The sequence below is a fragment of the Euleptes europaea genome, chromosome 19 (assembly GCF_029931775.1).
Source record: "Euleptes europaea isolate rEulEur1 chromosome 19, rEulEur1.hap1, whole genome shotgun sequence".
NCBI lineage: Eukaryota > Metazoa > Chordata > Lepidosauria > Squamata > Sphaerodactylidae > Euleptes > Euleptes europaea.
Genome location: NC_079330.1, coordinates 18,613,465 through 18,636,923, shown reverse-complemented (window position 1 = coordinate 18,636,923; position 23,459 = coordinate 18,613,465). Strand labels below are relative to the sequence as shown.

Genomic DNA, 23,459 nt, shown 5'->3' with positions numbered 1-23,459 from the left:
AGTAATAGGGAATACGATGGCATGAATTAATCTAGTCTTGGTGGCCAGTCACACATCCTTACACTTCAAGAGAGGCACTATATAGGGAATTAAAAAAATCCTTATATAGCCTGATTTCGTCAGGTCTCAGAAGCTAAGCAGGGTCGGCCCTGGTTAGGAATTGGATGGGAGACCGCCAAGGAATGCCAGGGTTGTTGTGCAGAGGAAGGAATGGGCAAACCACCTATGTAAGTATCTTGTCCTGAAAACCGTACTGGGTTGCCATAAGTTGGCTGCAACTTAATGGCACTTTACACACACACAGTGATACCAGGCCCTGACCTGCATGACTCAGGCTAGCCTGATCTCATGTTTCAGAAGCTAAGCTGGGTCAGCCCTGGTTAGTAATTGGATGGGAGACTGCCAAGGAATACCAGGGTTGTTGTGCAGAGGAAGGCAATGGCCAACCAGCTCTGTTAGTCTCTTGCCTTGAGAACCCTAACGGGGTGGCCTTATTCAGCTGTGACTTGATGGCACGTTACACACACACAAAGGCACTAAGGCTTTGAACACATTCAAAGTTATCTGAAGCCATGGGCTGCTACTTCCTAAAAGAAAATTGCTAACAGGAACCAAATTCTGGCACGCATTAAACCAGTGGTTCCCGAAGTGGGCAGAACCACCCCATGGGGTGCGGTGGGATTACCTAGGGGGGCACTAAGAGGCAAGGGGGCAGCAGGGGGCGCTAGAGGTGGGCCCCTTCAACTGTGTTGTTCACTAGTTTACAATAGATCAAGCTATGGCACCATGCTGGCAAATTTGGTGGAAACTATCAAAAAGGTTTCCCAGACTTTGAAGAGCTGGTACCACTGGATCAGTTTTGTTGAATAAATTTCAACTAAAAAGTTTCAATTTGATTTTGAATAGATGTGCAATTGTTCCTGTTTTGAAATTTTATTGTTATTTTCTTTAGTGCATCATGCAAACCCCTATTTTGAATAATGCTTTTTATAGGGTAGGGTGTGCTGGGACTGAGTTTGTGGAACCAAGGGGGCGGTGGCCCGAAAGGTTTGGGAACCACTGCATTAAACCATTGGGATAGGAATTAGTTGGCACGGCTCTTTCCCCACGCTGTGCTCATAAAGCTTTGGAAATGCGTCAGTTTTCTTATGGTGATACGTATTTGGCCTCTCTGCTCTCCTAGTCCTCATGGTTTTAGATTTTGGCTTGCGGCGTCCTTATGACTGAGACACGGGTTTAATGAACCCATAGTCCATGAACTTAATGAGGCAGTCACGGGCCACTTTGAGCACATGCTGGCGGTTGGGGTTGTCTTCCTGCTTCCCGATAATGGTGAGAATCTCCAGCATCTCGCTCTCCACCAACTTCTTCGCTAGCTCTTGGTCGGCATGGATTAAGTTATAAACAATCACTAGCCCACGGTACTGGACGTCCAGCTGGTCGTGTATGCAAAGTCTTTGAAGAATCTCCAGCCACTGGGGCGTCTACAAGAGGAAAGCAAGGCATGGGCATTTTGTTCATCTTATGCAATCAATGGACATTAATGCAGTCATTAAAACGGTTACAGGACATGTGTAACCGGCATCTCCAGTTAAAGGGACTAGGCAAGTAGGTGACATGAAAGACCTCTGCCTGAGACCCTGGAGAGCTGCTGCTGGTCTGAGTAGACAATACTGACTGATGGACCAAGGGTCTGATTCAGTATAAGGCAGCTTCATGTGTTCATGTGCATGTTTGGTTAGCAGGGTTCTTTTGGCATCCAAGATCTAGCCTCTATGACTACACTTTTTTTAAAAAAGATAGCTACTAAGAAAGCGGTTCTCTCCACCAAGGAAATGGGTAACTAGCTGTTGAACTGAGTGGTCCATTACCATAGCCAAGAGTGGAGCAATTCTTCTCTGAAACTGCAAAATAACCACACACCTAGAGTTTCTGACATCCCTACGCAAGGATACAACTGAGCATTTGAAGAGCCCAAAATCACCCAGCTGGCTTTATGTGGAGGAGGGGAAATCAAACCCAGTTCTCCAGATTAGATTCCACTGCTCTTAACCACTACACCATGCTGGGTATCTAATGTGGTATCTAATAGGTATCTCGTGTACACTTAGCCAAAATTGGGGCTGCATCAATGGAAAAATGGATGAAAAGAATACATTCGCAGCTCTGTTGTGCAACATGGACAACTCAGATGGGAAGTCTCCCCAGAATATGCTGATTCTATCGGGGAGGTATTTGTAAACATCCCTAATACATATGCTCATCTGCAGAGGACATGAAGCTGCCCTATACTGAGTCAGACCATTGGTCTATCAAGGCCAGTAGTGCCTACTCTGACTGGCAGCAGCTCTCCAGGGTCTTGTGTGGAGGCCTTTCGCGCCTGGTTCTTTTAACTAGAGATGCTTGGTACTGAGACTAGGACCTTCCACATACAAAGTAGATGGGGAGGGGCTGTGGCTCAGTGGTAGAGCATCTGCTTGGCATGCAGAAGGTCCCAGGTTCGATCCCCGGCATCTCCAGTTGAAGGGACTAGGCAAGTAGTTGATGTGAAAGACCCCTGCCTGAGACCCTGGAGAGCTGCTGCTGGTCTGAGCAGACAATACTGACTTCGATGGACTAAGGGTCCGATTCAGTATAAGGCAGCTTCATGTGTTCATGCTCTCCATCTGAGCTGCTGACCCACCCTATATCGATGTTCTTTGGCAATGAGGCTCTTACCACTTGGGTCAGCTTATGGCAGAGTTTCTTTTGTGCTGCGGTCAGCATGGCCAGGGCTCCTGCCGCCGCATTCTGGACTTTCTCGTCGTCCTCCCCGCACAGCAATATAATCAGCTTCAGCCGGTCATTTCCATCAGCCAGGAATCTCTCTTGAACCTGTGGAGAAAAAAAAATTAAAACGCAAGCCATTTAAAAATATAGGACAGGGGAATTGTCCCAGGGGTTGAGAATGGTGATCCAACGATTTAGAGGCTTCTTTCCATTAGAACAGCAAAAGGTGGGCATTTCGCACCTCTTTGTTGACGACCAGGTTGCACATGCATTCCGTCGCAGCCTGTCGGAGTTGATCGTGGTTTTCAAACATGTAGTTTTCGACCTCTGGCATTGCTTTCTCTTTGATAATCTTTTGCCTGTGGGAGGGACATTTAACTCGGTTATCACTTCAGAAGGGGGGGATGCTGCGTGGGGCCTGGGGTTGCCAACTCCAGGTTGGGAAATACCTGGAGACTTTGGGGTGAGGTTTGGAGAGGGGCGGGACTTCAATATCATAGAGTCCAATTGCCAAAGCGGCCATTTTTTTCAGGGGAAGTGATCTCTGTTGCCATGGGCATCATAGTGCACACCATCACCTTTACTGGTACCCACCAAGTGTTTTTTTAGAAAGTGGGTGGGGCCAAGTAGGGCTTTTGCCCAGCAAGGCTTCTGATTAACTATGGGAAATTTGATTGGCTGTGCGGATTTTTTTTTAAAAAATGTTGCTTTTGCAGCAGCTGCCTCCACAGCACAAGAACCTACACTGTGTTACTGAAGTTAAGCTGTGGCAATCGTTTTTGTGGCTGGCTCCCGCCTCTCGTGGCAGCCGTTTGGGGGCAGCCATTGGAAATTCTGTGTCAGAATTTCCAAGCATGCCAGCAGGCTCAAAATGTTTGGGGACCCCTGCTCTATCGCTCACCTGAGTTTGTCGCTTCTTCCGGAAAAGTTGGTGAGACCACGCAGAGCCTCGAAGTTCTGTAACCCGTCTCGCTCTGTGTTCAGTAAGCTGACCAGCGGCCGCACAACCTCGTACACCTGCAAGAGAGGCAGGCATCTCAGCATCCCTGTCCAATGGCGGGATCCTGGCCCGTTCCAACGGTTGCTACATCACGAAGTCTACAGAAAGCAAGAGTTTACTCACTCTCTCACCGGGGAATGCGATGTCTGGATTGGAAACGGCAGCAATCTTCGCCAGGGCGTGTGATGCTCTTATTTTGCCAGCATCTGTGCCTTCTAAAGCTAATGGTATTAAAGCCTGTTGATGAATGTATAAAAAAGAAAACTAAACCCCAAGCAGAACAATCCTAAGCAGGGCTACTCAGAAATAAGTTCCATTTTATTCTTTGGGGCTTATTCCCAGGAAAGTGTTTTTAGGATTGCCAGAAAGCTAGATTTAAGTCCTGTAGCAACTTAAAAGACCAACAAGATTTCCAGGGTATAAGCTTTCAAGAGTCTCACCTCCCTTCGTCAGATACAAATAGGAAACAAATAATATTGCATTGCCCCCTTTTTAAACACCACCACCATATGGATCACCCCCATATTGGTGAGAATTCCTGCCCCCATAACAAGAGACAAAACAGTCTCCTTTTTGCTGATGGATAGAGATCCAAATATAACACTGGCCGTGGCCAAATCTCTCTCCATCATATTTTCCTCTTAAGAAATAACTGCTCAGGACCTATGGGTCAAAGGAGCGAAAAAGGGGGTGTGTGGGAAAGGTTCCCACAACCTCCACCCCCTCATTCCAGTTGTGTTGGAAAATGTAGATTTACAGACACACATTTGCTGAGATATAGATTCGAGTCTAGTAGCACTTTCAAGATCAACAAGATTTTTGGGGTATAAGCTTAGGATTGCATTTACCTTTCCACCTCCTTGAGCCACAATGGTACCGCGGTCCTTGGGGTCGTCACACAAAGCGAGGAAAACCCTGCCCAAAATATATATATGATTATTGTTATTTTATATGGTGCCATCAATGTACCTATCACTTTACAGGGCGCTGCCCGATATGCCCCCTTCCCCAATTTTCGAGCACACACAGGCGTAAGCAAGTTTACCGAGCTAAGAGTTCTTTGGTCTGGTCCGTCAAAATGGCACTGTCTGCTTTCACCATGCAAACCAGCACAGAGGTGACGCCGGCTTTGAGCAGACGCTTCACTCGCTTCTCGACAAAGTCCTTTTTGTCCTGGGTGAGAAAGAGAAGGGGGCCAGGGGATTACCTAGGTGCCGGCTCACCCTCTGAGACCCCAGGGGGGGGGAGCTTGCTCGTACCAGAGGCATTGTAGTGGGGGGTGCATAGCAGACTGGGGAGGGCGGTGGTCTGCCTCTCCTGCATAAAACCTCCCAGGCACCAGTTGGTGCATCTACCAACTGCAGAGTAACCTCTCTGGCGGGGCCTTTACTAAGGTTGCCAACCTCCAGGCGGTGGCTGGAGATCTCCTGCTATTACAACTTATCTCTAGGCGATAGAGATCAGTTCCCCTGGAGAAAATGACCGCTTTGGTCTATTAGACTATGGCATTGAAGTCCCTCCCCTCTCCAAACCCCACCCTCCTCAGGCTCCACCCCCCATATCTCCAGGTATTTCCCAACCTAGAGCTGGCAACCCTAGCCCTTACCAAGGAATTTCCTCCCTCCCTTCTCCACACCCTTCCTATAGGTGCCCTTCTCCCTCCATGCTTTGTCCACCACCCAAGGATTCTTCTGGCCACCTCTTGGCAACATCTGGGTGTGGCTTGGGGATCTCCTGGAATTATGACTGATCTCCAGACCAGAGAGATCAGTTTCCCTGGGGAAAAATGGCTGCTTTGGAATGTGGACTCTATAACATCATATCCCACTGAGGTCCCTCCCCAGGCTCCATCCCTAGATCTTCAGGAATTTACCAACTTGGCAACCCTAAGGCCCTCAGCAGCATCTGGACCCACCCCTAGGGTTGGAGGCCACCACTGCTCCCATGCTGGGCATAAAGGTAAGTAAAGGTAGTCCTCTGTGCAAGCACCGGGTCATTACTGACCCATGGGGTGACGTCACATCCCAACGTTTACTAGGCAGATTATGATTACGGGGTGGGTTGCCTTTGCCTCCCCCAGTCATCTATACAGTTTACCCCCAGCAAGCTGGGTACTCATTGTACCGACCTCGGAAGGATGGAAGGCTGCGTCAACCTTGAGCCGGCTACCTGAAACCGACTTCCGTCGGGACAGAACTCAAATTGTGAGCAGAGCTTGGACAGCAGTACTGCAGCTTACCACTCTGCGCCACGGGGCTCCCTCCATGCTGGGCATAGCCTCAAGGGAATGCCATCTCCCCCAACAGCGGCAGTGATGTCCAGCCAGCCCCTTCCCACAGCATTAGCTCCTGGACAGACCCATCCCACCAGTCTTCCAGGGGGGTTGTTGGCTCATCGACAGGGTTTGGCTGACTCCAGTCTCATTCTGACTCCTTGGCAAGTATGGCCATGCCCCCAGCCCCTCCTGCTTCTTTTGTCCTGGCATCTGATGCCCTCACACCCCAGAGGCCCTGGGCTACTGACCCTCCTGAGTTTTTCTAGCTAGACTTTGTGATTCCAGCCTACCTTTGGGTGCTGCTCGGGCACGTGCTGTTTGGAAAATTTGGCCAGCTGCACCAGCTCGGGGAGGATTTCCTTGACGTCGTAGCTGTTGGTGCAGTTGACTAAGACGGAAGCCACGGAGTACAAAATGGTCTTGTCACTCGTCTGCAGGGGACAAAAGGAGAAGTTATGAGATATCTGAAGCCACGGATGGCTGCTTCTCAAGCATGGGTTGTGTTCAGTGTGCCTTGTTAAAAATAAGACCCATGCTAATGGTTCTTGGTAGGGAAGGTGGCCTGGTGTAGACTGATCTCATCAGATCTCAGAAGCTAAGCAGGGTCAGCCCTGGTTAGTATTTGGCTGGGAGGTCACTAAGGAATACCAGGGTTGCTCTGGAGAGGAAGGCAACGGCAAGCCACCTTTGTTAGTCTCTGACCTTGAAAAAACCATAAGGGGCTGCCATAAGTCAGCTGCAACTTGATAGCACTGTACACACACACACAATGGTTCTTAGCATTTACCTAACATTTTCAAGAGTTATGAACATTGCCAAAGCATGAGCCTGCTGGATCAGAGCAAAGGCCCATTGAGGGTAGCATACCGTGTCCCCCAGAGATGATCCTGGAAGGCTTATGAACAGGGCATGGAGAACAAAGTTTCCTCATGGTTTTGGTCTCCCCCTTCCCCCACAATTGAACACTAGAGCTGCCTTATACTGAATTAGATGCTTGGTCCATCAAGGTCACTGGAAAAGACAGACATGCTAGGAAAAGTTGAGGGCAGAAGGAAGAGAGGAAGACCCAACAAGAGATGGATTGACTCAATAAAGGAAGCCATGGCCTTCAACTTGCAAGATCTGAGCAAGGCTGTCAAAGATAGGACATTTTGGAGGACTTTCATTCATAGGGTCGCCATGAGTCGGAAGTGACTTGATGGCACTTAACACACACACACACCATCAAGGTCAGTATTGTCTACTCAGCCTAGCAGCTGCTCTCTGGGGTCTCAGACAGAGTTCTTTTACATCACCTATAACTTGATCCTTTTTCAAACTGGAGATGTTGGGGATTGAACCTGGGGCCTTTTGCATGCCAAGCGGATGCTCTACCACTGAACAATAGCCCTTCCCTGTGGCATTCAGAGGTACACCGGCTGGGAACATGGAAGTGCCGCTAGACACTGGTGGGCCTCTCCTCCTCCATGAATTTGTCTTACCCCCTTTTTCAAGCTATCAAAGTAGCTACTGCCACAAGTCATGTAGCAGTGAGTTCCATAAGCTAATTATGTGTTGTGTGTCGAGACATTGGTTTTTTGAATCGATGGTTCCCGTAAATGGCATGGTTTATTCCCCCCCCCCATGCTGCATTAATTTGCTGGGGAAAGGCTGTTCTTCTAGCATTCCCCTCACATGCACCCTTCATACACCATCGCCACATGTGAAAATCTGCAAGTGTGTTGCATGTGTAGGATTTACCTTGGAGAGTTCAAACATGGCTTGCATGGCCGGCTCATCTTCCACAAAATCGTCCTTGACGTCAGCATCCAGGGTCAGGTAGGCGAGCCCTTCTATGGCCCACTTCCGCGTGCGGGTGTCTATGGTGGGGTTGCACAGCCATCTGGATGAACACAAGCAGGCTGTTAACCTCTTCTTCTGCAGACTGTGTGCATAGCGCCGTCAAGTTGCAGCTGACCTCTGGCAACCCCAGCAAGGGGCTTTCAAGGCAACTGAGAAGCCGAGGTGGTTTGCCATTGCCTTCCCCTGCAGAGCCTTTCTTGGTGGTCTCCCATCCAAGTCCTGACCCTGCTTAGCTTCCGAGATCTGATGAGATAGGGCTACACCATGCCGCCTTCCCTCTCTCCGTTGCAAAGGCTGCTGCAGCATAAACCATTATTTGACCCAAGAATGGGGACTTTGCCCCAGGTTTGCATTCATCTGGAGGTCCCTGTGGCCCCCATAGGGTTGCCATAAGTCAGCTGCGACTTGATGGCACTTTCCACCTTCACACAGCGGTTGGAAGACAAATGTGCCCCCGCCCACTGGTGAGACTTCTCATGACGGAGAAAGGGGGCATTGCTGAAGATCCTGACGGAAGGGTGAGACAGCAGAGGTAAAGAATCGGTCCCACCCATACCACAATAGGGCCTTCCAGACCCATCACTCACTTCCGACACTGTTTCGCTAGCTTTTCGGTAGAGCCTTCGGCAAATTGGCGTAGGCCGTAGTCGGTCCCCCCTGCGGAGCCCAGCTTGCAAAGGCCCTAGAATAAATATTTCAAAGAAAAGAATCAGTATGTGGGGCAGTGTGGCAGAGGGGTAGTTTTACACAGGCTAAAAGTTAAGATGAATTTCATCTTACGTCCAACAAAATGAGAGCGTTTACAGAATTGCCAATTAATACATTGCATTTTAATCTTAATTTCCTAGCGGCTTACAATTATTATTATTATTATTTTGAAAAAAGGACCTGAAACATACCTTGTGGCTATATGAAAAACTAACCAAATGCAATCCACCCAAAATAGGATTGGGGCATGTGGTTCTCCTGCTTGGGGTGGCCAGTTTTTGTTCAGCACCCATGACAACTCCTGTTTGTTAGTCTCCCCTGAGCATGAATTTTACTTGAGAAATTTTTATCTGAATGATTTACACTGGCTTGTGGGATAGAGGTATGCAGCACTAATGATCACCGGAATAATCTTGCCCTTCTGCTTAATTCCGGGACATTTCAATGCATACAACCCCCCACCCCCCAAAAAAACCCTGATAGGTCTACGAGAACTTACCAGGTAACCAAGAAGGTTGACTAAAAGCCTGATACCAGAATGAATGTTTACGGGTTACAGGCGATAAATTAACAATACTTTAATACATTACAAGTGGTAAACAATTTCCATTAAAACCAAACAAGTTTCGGCCAATAGGCCTTCCTTGGTGGTACAAATGGTTAAAATACACACCATAAAGTACAATGTTAACATTTTTTTTATTTTTACAATTTGTACCACCGAGGAAGGCCTATTGGGCGAAAGGCGTTTGGTTTTAATGGATTTTTTTTGCCACTTGTAACATGCTAAAATTTTGTTAATTTATCGCATGTAACTCCATGGCGCAGAGTGGTAAACTGCAGTACTGCAGTCCAAGCTCTGCTCACAATGTGAGTTCGATCCTGATGGAAGTTGGTTTCAGGTAGCCGGCTCAAGGTTGACGCAGCCTTCCATCCTTCCGAGGTAGGTACAATGAGTACCCAGCTTGCTGGGGGTAAAGTGTAGACGACTGGGGAAGGCACTGGCAAACCACCCCGTAAACATAGTCCGCCTAGTAAACGTTGGGATGTGACATGACCCAGTGCTTGCACAGGGAACTACCTTACCCTTAAGTACCTATTCTAGTATTAGGCTTTTTGCCAAACTTCTTGGTTACCTGGTCTTTCTGGGTTGAAGTCTTTCTTCCCCTTTCTGTTTTGGTTTTGCTAGGAGAACTTTGCTAGGAAGAAAGTAGATTCCTTTGAAATGTGGTGTTGGAGGAGAGTGTTGTGGATACCCTGGACCGCCAAAAAAACAAATCAGTGGGTTTTAGATCAAATCAAGCCTGAACTGACCCTAGAAGCTAAAATGACTAAACTGAGGCTGTCGTACTTTGGACGTATTATGAGAAGACAAGAGTCACTGGAAAAGACAATCATGTTAGGAAAAGTTGAAGGCAGCAGGAAAAGAGGAAGACCCAACAAGAGATGGATTGACTCTATAAAGGAAGCCACGTCCCTCAATTTGCAAGATCTGAGCAAGGATAGGACACTTTGGAGGACGTTGATTCATAGGGTCGCCATGAGTCGGAAACGACTTGACGGCACTTAACACACATGCACACAGTACAACTTACCACCAGAGCTCGGATCTTGATCTTCTCGTTCTTGGTCTTCTTGTAAATTTCCTTCAGCAGGGAGATCCCGTTGGTGATGATGAAGGTGGCCCGGCTGAGCTTGGTCGAGGCATGGATGAGGGCTTCCACGGCCACTAACTGGTCGATCTCTCTGTCGGAGCCGCACAGGGCCACCATCATCTCCATGACGCCCTTCATGCCCAGCAGCTTGTTACCCAGGTCCAAAGGTCCTTGCAAGACTCCAGACACTACCTGGATGGCATGAAGGGTCTTATCCATGTCTTTCGGGTCAATTTTGCTCCTAAAGCATAGAACATATTGAGAACTTTGAGCGAAGCCATTTAGTGCAATGGAGATGATTTAGGAGTGTCCTCACCACTGTTACACCAGATGGACATTTTTGTTCTCCTAAGAGCCCATTGGGTGAATTTTGGATTTAATAGGGAAAGCCCCCTGTGCATGGCACCGATTGGCCAGCATCCATGCCATACCTTTCCTCCCCTTTCAATCCTTGCAGCGAGTTTGTTTGCTGAGCTTGGACTTACAGTATGTAAGCCAGGACTCCAAGCCAGGACTCTGGGAGTCCGTACCTGAATACAGACCAGGAGGGTGCATTCTCTTTAAAGAAGGGCTTAGTGGTAGAGTGTCTTTGAACGCAGACGGTTCCAAGTTCATTCTCTGGCATCTGCAGCTGAAAGGCTCAGGCAGTAAATAATGTGAAAGACCTCAACCTGAGAAGCTGGAGAGCTGCTGCCAGTCAGAGTAGGCAATACTGGCATTGATAAACCAGTGGTCAGACACAGTATAACACAGCTTCATGAGCTCCAGCCTGAGTTTCTTGGGGTAAATTGAGCAGAGAAGGCACTGTCCTGCTGAGTAGAAGGCCAGGCTTCTAACCTTTACAGCAACCCAGAGACTTCCTATTGTCTATTAACAGCAATGGCTGATCAAATAAGTCAGATCCGTTCCAGATCTGAAGAGGGCTCTGAGGTACATGCTGTAGCCTCATGAAGAAGAGGAAGAAGAAGAGTTGGGTTTTATATGCCGATTTTCTCAAAGGAGTCTCAAACTGGCTTACAATCGCCTTCCCTTCCTCTCCCCACAACAGACACTTGTGAGGTAGGTGGGGCTAAGTGAGTTAGGAGAGAACTGTGACTAGCTCAAGATCACCCAGCAGGCTTGGGGGAATGGGGAATGGGGAAACAAACCCAGTTCCCCATATTAGAGTCTGCCGCTCATGTGGGGGAGTGGGGAATCAAACCTGGTTCTCTAGATTAGAGTCCACTGTGCTTAACCACTACATCATGCTGATCATGATTCAGGACCATAATAAATATGACTATATACAAATATCATAACAGCCCCATGGTGCAGAGTGGTAAGCTGCAGTACTGCAGTCCAAGCTGTGCTCACGACCTGAGTTCGATCCTAACAGAAGTTGGTTTCAGGTAGCCGGCTCAAGGTTGACTCAGCCTTCCATCCTTCTGAGGTCGGTAAAATGAGGACCCAGCTTGCTGGGGGTAAAGGGAAGATGACTGGGGAAGGCACTGGCTCACCACCCTGTAAACAAAGTCTGCCTAGGAAACGTTGGGATGTGACGTCACCCCATGGGTCAGGAATGACCCGGTGCCTGCACAGGGGACCTTTACCTTTGTACCTTTATATACAAATATATGGAATTATTTCATATATAGGTCCATCTGGTTCTGTGTTGTGAGACTGGCCAGGGACCCTGGAGGGTTTTTTTTTTTTTTTTTGCCATCTTCTAGGCATGGAGTAGGGGTCATTGGAGGTGTGGAGGGGAACGTAGCTGTGAATTTCCTGCATTGTGCAGGGGGTTGGACTGGATCACCCTGGTGGTCTCTTCCAACTCTATAATTCTATGATTCTTTGAAGGGCCACAGCTCTCTACAGTCTCAGGCGGAGAAATGTCTTTAAACTGAACCTATTTACTGGAGATGCCGGGGATTGAACCTGGAACCTTCTGCATGCCAAGCAGAGGTTCTACCACTGAGCCATAGCCCCTCCCATAACACGTTTCTGTTTTGGTCTTGGATCCTAAGGACAATCTTAAGCCCTCCCTCCTTTTGTGCTTTGCCTGTTCTTGAAAATCCACGTAAGACGCCCAAAGCTGGACTCACTGAATGTACTCTTCGCAGAGCTCCCTGAAATTATCTCTCTCAGGATCGCATCGCAAATCGTCGTACAGTTTGTTCAGAAGAACGGAAGTTGTCAGCTGGGTGTTCTCTGTCAGCGGCAGGCAATTGGGCAGGTCTGGGATCTGGCCGGCAATTTTCAGGATCTTTTTTAGACCTGGGGAGATAAAGGACACAGGATGAGCTCAAGTTAACATATGGAGTCCTCACCTATGAAGCTGCCTTATACCAAGTCAGATCATCGGTCACTCTAGCTCAGTATTGTCTGCTCTGACTGGCAGCAGCTCTCCAGGCATGGACCTATCACATCACATTCCCTGCAACCTGAGTTCCTTGGACTGAAGACATTAAGGATCGAACCTGAGACCTTCGGCATGCAAAACAAAAACTCTGACACTGAGCCATGGTCGATAGTCTGAAAACACTGAGCAGTCAGAAAGCAGTCTCAACAGTTTGGAATCAACATGTTTGTGAATCGTATTATCAGCATGTTTTTACATATCTTCCTGTTATATGAACAAGGTTGCCAGGTCCCTCTTTGTTACCAGTGGGAGGTTTTTGGGGTGGAGCCTAAGGAGGGCAGGTTGGGGAGAGACTTCAATGTCATAGGGTCCAATTGCCATTTTTTCCAGGTGAACTGATCTTTTTCAGCTGGAGATCAGTTGTAATAGCAGGTGGTCTCCAGCTAGTACCTGGAGGTTGGAAACCCTATATACGAATGAGAGATGTGGGTATAGATATTTCAGAGAGATAAACTGATTTTTGTTCTGTGGTTGATTTCCTGTTGTAAAGTCTCGACAGAAAGAGAGAACTTTGAGGTGTGCTTACCATTGTCAACCACAAAGAGGGTCCTGCTGTTGTCGTGGTTTCTCTGATCCTTCCTTGGCACGTTTTTATTGAGTAGGTTGAGAGCACGATCCCGGCCTTGCCCTGATACCTTCTTATTGGGAAGCATATCTAGAAGGTGCATGGTGATCTTCTTGAGATCTTTCTTGGTGTCTGCACAGAAGATGACAGCGGTTCAGTGCAAAATAATTTCAGTAAAACAGATGTTATGGTACATATGTGCTACTAGTTTTTCATCTGTTGGGAGGGCCCAGGTCTCTGCCATACAACATGTACGGGCATGCAGAAGGTCCCAGGTTCAACCCCCCCCCCCCCCGCATCTCCAGTTAACGGAGCAGAGGAAGGAAAAATTGAAAGCTTTCTCTTCCTGAGAGACACTGCCAACCAGGATAGGAAATACTGAGCAAGATGTGCTAAAGGTCTCACTTGGTATGAGGCAGCTTAATATTTTAAAAATGTAAATACACTAACCGAGGTTTTAAATGGCCATTTGCCTCATCGCCTAGGGTGAGTTAAGAACCGCCTCCAGGCAACCACACCCAAAAGTGATAGACAAGTCGTCTCTTTACTTCTTTCAGGATAAAAGTGATCCATATGATCTAACTGGGGTTATAAATGGCCCTTTCCCTGTTCGCCTAGGGTGAGTTAAGAATGGCCCCCAGGCAACCAGGCCCCAAAGTGATAGACAAGTTGGCTTTTTTACTTCTTTCACGATAAAAATGATCTATATGTATATGTATCTGAAGGTGGGCTAATAAATATTTTTATAGTCTGGTAACCTGCGGACTGATTAGCATTGGTTGTCTTAAACTGCATCCCCACATTTCAATAATTGAAAGGAAGTTATGAAATTTGTATCTGCCCCACATGATTCAAACTGGTGGCAGTTATTTCCTCCTCCCAAGGAATCTTAGGAGCAAGGGTGGTGAAAGCTGAGGAACCCTAACAGTTAATGTGTGTGTGCAAAGTGCCGTCAAGTCGCAGCCGACTTATGGCGACCCCTTTTGGGGGGTTTTCATGGCAAGAGACTAACAGAGGTGGTTTGCCAGTGCCTTCCTCTGCACAGCAACCTTGGTATTCCTTGGTGGTCTCCCATCCAAATACTAACCAGGGCTGACCCTGCTTAGCTTCTGAGATCTGACGAGATCAGGCTAGCCTGGGCCATCCAGGTCAGGGGACCAAGCGCTAATTTCCTGGTGGGAGCAAATGGAGAAGGCATCGCTGGTTCATGGTGGGCTTTCTGTCAGACCACAAATGTTAGGAGTTAGTTCCTGACTGTTCCAGAATTAAGCCCTTTAAAGTAATTTTAGGGACACTAGTCAGTTTGTCAGGCCGTTGCCAAGGATAATTACCCAGCACCAGAGCATCTTCTTTTCCATGTTCGTCTTTCTTGCCCTCCCCGGTTAACGAGTCTATGATGGTCTGCAGAAGGTGGGAGACGGCCAGCGAGATCTCTTCGTGGTCTATGGACATCCACATACAGATGTTGTCGATGCCCAGCAAGTGAAGGATTGCGGTGGCCTGTTCGAAGAAAGAATGTAGGATTGTCTGGTCTGAGCTAAGGTTGCCGACTCCAGGCTAGGAAATTCCTGGACGTTTTGCAGGTAGAACCTGGGAAGGGCAGGGTTTAGGAAGGGAAGGGACCTCAGTGGGATATGATGCCACAGAGTCCACCCTCCAAAGCAGCCATTTTCTTCAGGATAACTGATCTCTGTGATCTAGAGATGAGCTATAATTCTGGGAGATCCCCAGGCCCCACCTGGAGGTTGGTATCCCTACACTTGTAGGATACCACAAAGAACTGACAGAGCACTTCTATTCCGCGGCCCTCTTACCCGCGCCTTATGTCCTGTGCACATCCCCGAAAGGGTTCTCACAGCCGCAAGGATCAGCTCCGGGTTCTTGGTTTCTATCAGCCTCACCAGCAAGGGCAGACCATTGTTCTGGAATATCCTCTCCGCTCCGGCTTCCTCCCGGCCAAGAACGATGAGGTTGTTTGCTGCCTGATTTGGAAAAAAAGAAAAAGAAAGAGGGTTGGTTACCACCCGACTCACTTCGTGGCTTTGAAGCAGCTGAGAGCCACCAGCCAAATGATGTTCAAGGCAATGATTTCATGCTGCGATGAAAAGAACAACAGAAAAGAGACGCCATAAAGAAGATAAATCTGTATAGTTTGGCTAAGAAAGACCTTCCTGCCTTTCTTCCTTCCTTCTCTTTCTTTCCTCCTTTCCTCCCTTCCTTCCTTTCATGCACTGGAAATTCCATGTGTGCACGCAAAGTGCCATCAAGTCACAGCCAACCTGTGGCGACCCCTTAGGGTTTTCAAGGCAAGAGATTTACAGAGGTGGTTTGCCATTGCCTTCCTCTGCATAGAGACTCTGGTATTCCTTGGTGGTCTCCCATCCAAATACTCACCACGGCTGACCCTGCTTAGCTTCTGAGATCTGACGAGATCAGGCTAGCCTGGGCCATCCAGGTCAGAAATTCCATGCTGGCAGCTTAATTTTGAGGTACACAAGGGATCCAATTTGGATTGTGACTGAGGCATGCAGAGACAGCTCGCTTAAGCCTTCACCCCTCTGCCGTTTCCCCAAAATTAAATGTCCTCTGTGTCAGCTCTGTGGCTCAGTGGCAGAGTATCTGCTTTGCATCTGGAAGGTTCCAGGTTCAATCTCCAGCATCTCCACTTAAGAAGGGATGGAGAAAAGCGCTCCGGCACACAGAGCCTGGAGAACTATGAAACGGGGTAGATCAAGTTTCTGATTCAGTAGAAGGGAGGTATTCAAGAAGGATTTGTGCTTCACTGACAGAACATCTACATGTGGAGGGGCTGTGGCTCAGTGGCAGAGCATCTGCTCGGCATGCAGAAGGTCCCAGGTTCAATCCCTGGCATCTCCAGTTAAAGGAACCAGGCAAGTAGGTGATGTGAAAGAACTCTTCCTGAGACCTGGAGAGCCGCTGCTGGTCTGAGTAGACAATACTAACTTTGATAGGCCATGGGTCTGATTCAGTAGAAGGCAGCTTCATGTATTCAACTGTTGTTTGCTGAGTTGGTGAAACTTATGCATGGCCCATCAGAACATGTGTAGCCTATTGATAATCAAACCTTTCCCCTTGTGGGTAAATGGTGGCTCCCTGGTGCTGCTGCAGGTCAGAAAAATGTACGCGGGAGAAGGAAGACTGGTATAGGGGGAAGGCTGATATCACCTCTCCCATGGGCTGCAGTCTCAGTTTGAATTGGGTCCCTACGCACCTGGGAAAAGTGATGGGCATGAAACTCCCAGTGTACATCTGCCTGATAGGACCAAGTCAGATGTGGCAGGAATCACACGCATGGACAATAATACATGAAGTTAGGTTCTCCTTATACGTATTTGGGTAAATAGATGCTCCAGCTTGCTTCTTTCAACGACATTTCCAGACCTGGAAAAATGGAGCAGAACGGCTGTGCTCCCAGCAGGAATCCCCTCTTAGGCTCTTGAAAATGCTCACCTTCTCTCGTTTCTCTTTGTCGCTGTTCTCATCCAGCAGGATTTCAAACATTTTCTGCACTCTGGCGTCCGTCGAGAACTGTATCTTCAACTGCAGCAGGGGTTGAGAAAGAGCACAGGCCATGCATTAGTAGGGTTGCCAACCTCCAGGTAGTAGCTGGAGATCTCCCGCTATTACAACCGATCTCCAGCCGATAGAGATCAGTCCCCCGGGAGATAATGGCCGCTTTGGCAATTGGACTCTCTGGCATGGAAGTCCCTCTCCTCTCCAAACCTTGCCCCCCTCAGGCTCCACCCCCAAAACCTCCTGCCAGTGGCAAAGAGGGACCTGGCAACCCTATGCATTAGACTACAGAGTACAAAACTATATTAAAAAAAAAAAACATTCTGTGCCAGCTACCAACAAATTTGGGCATGTCCAATCTAGCACTTAAAACTATTTAACTTGCAGAGGCCACAACCCTCCCAAATCTCAGAGTACACATGACACAAACTCCTCGGAATAGGATGAATGGACCATTCCGATTAGGACTTAGAACTCCGTCTGTGCTGCAGGGGACTTCCCCCCTTCTCTTTTTATTTTTAAGTAACTGCCAGCAGTGGAGCTAATCCATTGCTAAACACAGGCTAAGCAACTTCAAAAACCCATCAAGGGATATCGTGAGAAGAGACTGCCAATTCCTTTATTCTTCTACCCCAGGGGAACAGAGAATATCCCACATAGTGTGGCTTGCTCCCCCTTTCCCACAAAATAGCAAAAACAGCAATAGCAATTTGGTACGCCTTAACAGGAAGGCTGAGATGGTTGATTTTCATATGGCAACTTTCTCTACCATTTAAGGAAGAATCAAACCAGCTTACAATCACCTTCCCTTCCCCTCCCCACAACAGACACTGTGAGGTAGGTGGGGCTGAGAGAGCTCGAGGAGAGCTGTGACTAGCCCAAGGTCACTCAGCTGGCTTCATGTGGAGGAGTGGGGAAACCAACCTGGTTCACCAGATTAGAGTCTGCTGCTCCTGTGGAGGAGCGGGGAATCAAACTCGGTTCTCCAGATTAGAGTCCACCGCTCCAAACCACTGCTCTTAACCACTATACCACACTGCCTCTCAACAGAGGCAGTTTGCCAATTGCCTGCCTCTGAGTCACGAACCTGGGCTTCCTTGGTGGTCTCCCATCCAAGTACTAACCAGAGCCGACTTTGCTTAGCTTCAGTTACACTCTGGGATAATTGAAGGGGAAAAAATTATAATTGTTTAATGGGTTGTAGATCACAAAAGCTTATGGTGCAATAAAAGGATTGCCAACCTCCAGGTGGTGACTGGAGATCTCCTAGGATTACAACTGATATACATATAAAATTGAAGTTTTCTTTAAACTGTTTATGCGAGGCGTTTAAACAATATGCATGAATAACTTGTGGCATTCATTGCCACGTGGTATGATGGTAGCCACTTAGCTCAGATGGCTTTAAGAAAAGATTAGACACATTTTTCAAGAACAATTGTGCAATCGGTTGTGATTCTGGGAGCTCTTCAGGCCCACCTGGAGATTGGCAAAGGTATTGTAAGAGCTGCAACATGGGCCAAAGAGATGCAGCTTCTGGGCTGTAAACACGTCTTGCACCCCTCTCCAACTCCTGGTTCTTGGACGCTTACCTTCTCCTGGATTTCGGCTCCCAGTCGGCGAAGGATCTCCTGGAAGTTTTTGTTCCGGGGCTCGATCGTGGCACACCTTTGGATGTCTTTAAAGGCTTGGTCCAGCTTGCCCAGCTTCTCAAGCGCCTGGCTGCGCCGGTACAAGGCCTTAATGTCAGCTGGGTCGATATCGATTGCTGGCGGGAAATAGCAGAGGGTGGTAAAATGGTCAGTTCTTAGTACAAATGCCAGGCCCAGAGTCAAATATTGCAGAAGCAGGCTGGGAACACTTTTGACTTTCCGTCAGTAAGAAGGATGGCCAGATGTGAGAGCCAGCATGGTGTATTGCTTAAGAATGGCGCACTCCAATCTGGAGAACTGGATTTGATTTCCCACTCCTCCACATGAAGTCTGTTGGGTGACCTTGGGCTAGTCACAGTTCTCTCAGCCCCACCTACCTCACAAGGTGCTGTTGTTGGGAGAGGAAAGGAAGGCAATTGTAAGCTGCTTTGAGACTCCTTAAAAGGTAAATGTAAAGGTCCCCTGTGCAAGCACCAGGTCATTCCTGACCCATGGGGTGACGTTACATCCCGACGTTTCCAAGGCAGACTTTGTTTGCAGGGTGGTTTGCCAGTGCCTTCCCCAGTCATCTTTTCTTTACCCCCAGCAAGCTGGGTCCTCATTTTACCGACCTCAGAAGGATGGAAGGCTGAGTCAACCTTGAGCCGGCTACCTGAAACCGACTTCTGTCAGGATTGAACTCAGGTCGTAGGCAGAGCTTTTGACTGCAGCACTGCAGCTTAACACTCTGCGCCACGGGGCTCCTTACAATAGAGAAAAGCAGGGTATAAAAACCAACTCTTCTTCTTCTTTTGCAAATGAAAGTCTTCTTTTTTTATTATTTTCCTCTGGAATATCTGAGTTCTGCTTCTGTCCAGTAGAATTGGCTGGTGGGGTTTTTTTATAGCTAAATAAGCTTTATGTAAAGATTTGAGTGACAAACTGTCACTCGAGGAGCTGAGATTTACCTGCTGCCCTACCCGGGCTCTATGAAGAATTGTATATCTGTTTACAGCAATTATGTGTAAATGTACAGCTTTGAGTGTAAATTAGCATGTGCAAACTTTGTGCAAATGTTGTCCTCTTTTTTTGTGGGCTCTTGTCCTACATAACTGGCCATCTCATTGGTAAGCCAACAGCAAGCAGCTAGCAAAAACGCTTCTTGGTCAAACCCCACAAATCCAGAGCCAATTTCAGACCTACCTCTAGATGCATCTGATGCCACCTGCACGTAGCTCTCCTGCGGTTTCGGGAAGAAGAAAGATCTGCATTAGCGATTCTAAGAACATAAGAAAAGCCATGCTGCATCAGACCAAGGCCCATCAAGGCCAGCAGTCTGTTCACACAGTGGCCAACCAGGTGCCTCTAGGAAGCCCCCAAACAAGACGACTGCAGCAGCATTACCCTGCCTGTGTTCCACAGCACCTGATATAATAGGCATGCTCCTCTGATCCTGGAGAGAATAGGGATGCATCATGACTAGTATCCATTTTTACTAGTAGCCATGAATAGTCCTCTCCTCCATAAACAGGGGAAGGGTTTGCTTTGGGGGCTTTTGAGGAAGATGGTTGCCCACTGCATAAAACAGGATTCTGGACTAGATGGACCATTAGTCTGATCCAGCAGGGCTCTTCTGATGTTCCTACACTCTCTGCTTGTTGACCATCTTCCTATTCAGCTGTGTGATTGACAGAAGATGACCTTTGGTGAACTGAGGGTCATTTGAAAAAAATTATACATTTCTCTGTGTTATACCTCATTATGTGACACCTTGGACTGTAGACAACTGTATTTGCCTCAGTGGCCCTTGCTCTACTTTGGTGGCTTCTGTGTCAGAAGCGTGTCTAACAATAAATGATGGGTAATAGATCTGAAAATTGAGGGCAGCAGGAAAAGAGGAAGACCCAACAAGAGATGGATTGACTCAATAAAGGAAGCCACAGCCTTCAGTTTGCAAGATCTGAGCAAGGCTGTCAAAGAGGACATTTTGGAGGACTTTCATTCATAGGGTCGCCATGAGTCGGAAGCGACTTGACGGCACTTAACACACACAATAGATCTGATAAACTATGTTTTTTTTCTTAAACCAAATATGGGTTTCTGCACCTATTTGCGAGCATTCCTTTCCCCTCTTGTAGCCTCACCTTTTTCAGAAAGCACGCCGCTCGGTTTCGGTACAAGGCAGCCTGGAGCGCCTTGTCATTGGTGAGTTTCAGGGCTTTGGTGTAGCTTTTAATCGCATTCTCGTAGTCGTTGTCTTGAAAATATTTATTCCCTTCGTCCTTCAGCTGCACAGGGTCTTCCATCTAGGAAAAGGTGCTAACATTATCAGTCTATGAACAGGGGGGATTTCAAAGAACATCTAGGGCAGGGGTGTCAAACTCATTTGTTGCGAGGGCCGGACATGACATAAATGTCACTTGGTTGGGCTGGGCCATGCGTAGCAAAAAATTTAATGCCAGGTACCAGAGATATGGAATGGAAGGCTGAGTCAACCTTGAGCCAGCTACCGACTTCGATCCGTTGGGATCGAACTCAGGTCGTGAACAGAGCTTGGACTGCAGTATTGCAGCTTACCACTCTGCGCCACGGGGCTCCTTGACAGCACTTTACACACACACAAAATGCCTGCCCCTGTGCCAGTCGCAAAACTGGCAAAACTCGGCCACCTACAGACAAAGAGGTGGTCTCTACATGCCCACGGAACTCCCTAAATCTATTAGTTAGCTCTGCTCAAGAGAGCGAGTTAAAACAGGCTAAGGAGTACAACGTACAATAAGCAGGAACTGTGAGATTGGATAGGTAGTCACTGTAACAGCCCTACAAGGTGGGCAAATATTATTTATTCCCACATTGCAGGTTGGAAGGATAAACGTGACAAAAAGAATGGCTCGCGTCATGAGATTTTGGCGCAGGCAAGATTCGAACCGGGCACTTCCCAGCGTCTGCTCTTAGACCCCACGCCGTACGAACTCTCACACACCCCCTGCAAGTATTTCAGTTCCTCTCCATATTTGGGCAGCTTCAAAGGGCCTCTGGGATTTGTCACAGTCACCTGCCACGGCCGATGTGAAAAAAAATGCTCTGCACGCTTCTGGCAATAATTCTTCACGTGCAAACAAAGCATACTATTGATTTTTATTCCATGCTTTTCTCCTAAAATCCCAATTTATGCTCCCGTCACCCCCAAACCTTCCTCACCTTGACAGGGTTCAGAATTGTTCGCCAGCCGGATGAGTCTTCCTTTGCTGAGCGCACGGCGCGCACTCTCTCCTCCCTTGTAGCGCACTGATAAATATAGAGCTCAATGAAACAGCTGCAAGCCAAGGACCACAGCACAGTGAGCGAGAGCTTAGGGGCGAGGGTCTCACATGAACAGGAGAGTCGCGCCTTTAAATCTGGAATGAACCACACGTCTCAATAATTCCCTGAAAGGAGCATGTCAACAGCTGCGTTGGGATCCAGCAAGGCTGTACGGCTCGCTTTTAAATGGCAAATGTGCAAAGAGGCACCAGGGGAACAGCCCACCCTGCCGAAATGCGCAGACCCCCCTTGCCGTTCTATTTAAGGATGTGTCAGATATTTGAGACCGTGGAACAAATGGCTTTGCTCTGGAGGGGGGGCTTAGGATAATTCCAGCAGCAGCTGCAACAGCCGGGTGTGTGTGTGTGTGTCTCCAGTAACTTCCAGAACTTGCTCCGGGCCCTGATCCCATTGCGACATCGTGATCTTATTCCAAGACCACGGTTACACAGCCCGGATAACCTACAAGAACCATCGTGATCTTACTTAGGAAGAATGGCAACTTTTTGCTTGCTGTCAAGTTGCAGCTGATTAATGGTGACCCCCTGTAGGGTTTTCAAGTTAAGAGACGAATAGAGATGGTTTGCCATTGCCTGCCTCTGCATAGCGATCGTGGACTTTGTCGGTGCTCTCCCATCCCAGTAGAACCCAGGGCCAACCTTGCTTAGCTTTTGGGATCTGACAAGATTGGACTATCCAGGTCCGGGATACAACAACATTAGTAATGTACAATAATGACATTTAAACCAGGTATTCCCAGGCATTCCCCACCCTTATACAAATTGGGACAAAAGAGGGTAGTTTACCAGGGACAAGAACCAGAAAACAGGGTATCACTTTGATGCCAACGGAAAACTGGAACATATGAAGGGTTTCCAACTCCAGGCTGGGAAATTCCTGGAGATTTGGGTGTGTGTGTGTGTGTGGGGGGGCAGAGCTTGGGGAGGAATCATGACATGGTTTAATGCCATAGATTCCACCCTCCAAAGCAGCCATTTTCTTCAGGGGAACTGATCTCTGTCATCTGGAGACCAGCTGTAATTCCAGGAGGTCCTGCTTGGAGTTTGGCAACCCAATTTGCGACAACATAATGCATGACGATTAATCTTTAACCGAAAGAAATGCCATCTTCTTAATTCCTTTAAGCAGTAGACAGACCCAGAAGTCACACCATCCCTCCTGTAGTCTGGTTGTCACTGCTAGCAACCGGCATTCGGATACACTGCCTCTGAACATGGAGGTTCTATGATCTGGTTTGATCTGGTTGCGATCCCATTATTGGGCAGAATTCTGAATATACAATACTCAGACAGGATCTCCCGTTGCTCTTCTGGCTCTATTGACTCATTAGCCCATGCCCTTTTGGAATGCCGCTTTTACGAGGAACTTCGGTCGCACTATATTTCCCCCCTTTTAATATACAAACCCAATGCCTCTGTGACTGACGTAATGCCTTTTTTACTAAGCGATAGGGACCCCAAGGCTACATTGTCAGTGGCAAGATTTGTTTCAATCCTTATATCCCTCCAACACTGGATATATGCTGCTCAAGATCAATTGATCAAGGAGCTTCTAAGGCACTGGTTCCCAACCGGGGGTCCGCGGACGGGGTCCGTGGACCCCCGGTTGGGAACCAGTGCCTTAGAAGCTCCTTGAATTAAGGTCCGCGAAACAAAGTTATAAACCCATAATAAATTAATCTTTTCAATTAAAAGTTTTCTATTATAAAAAAAAAAATTCAAATATTATTCTAAGTTTAATGTTTAACTAACAGTTCTG

At 47.8% G+C, this 23,459-nt stretch overlaps 1 protein-coding gene across 1 annotated transcript; it reads right to left on the bottom strand.

Moving 5' to 3' along the window:
- Positions 1–1,217: 1,217 nt before the first annotated feature.
- On the bottom strand, positions 1,218–20,683 carry UNC45B (unc-45 myosin chaperone B). Its single transcript, XM_056864887.1, has 19 exons — positions 20,522–20,683; positions 19,581–19,617; positions 18,339–18,514; positions 16,684–16,773; positions 15,027–15,194; positions 14,544–14,712; positions 13,174–13,344; positions 12,331–12,502; positions 10,190–10,490; positions 8,474–8,568; positions 7,785–7,926; positions 6,335–6,475; positions 4,815–4,942; positions 4,618–4,684; positions 3,893–4,006; positions 3,671–3,786; positions 3,011–3,128; positions 2,719–2,874; positions 1,218–1,484 (listed from the first exon to the last, which is right to left on the bottom strand). Exons 1-19 carry the CDS (start codon positions 20,681–20,683, stop codon positions 1,218–1,220), a joined length of 2,790 nt encoding a protein of 929 aa, XP_056720865.1.
- Positions 20,684–23,459: the final 2,776 nt, after the last annotated feature.

Excerpts from the sequence above, each read along its gene's own strand:
- UNC45B (XM_056864887.1), bottom strand. The coding sequence starts at position 20,683 with ATGGAAGACCCTGTGCAGCTGAAGGACGAAGGGAATAAATATTTTCAA. Across the intron at positions 10,491-12,330 it reads CTCTGCGAAGAGTACATTCA|GAGCAAAATTGACCCGAAAG; the intron begins GTGAGTCCAGCT and ends TCTATGCTTTAG. Across the intron at positions 7,927-8,473 it reads CTAGCGAAACAGTGTCGGAA|ATGGCTGTGCAACCCCACCA; the intron begins GTGAGTGATGGG and ends GTGTTCATCCAG.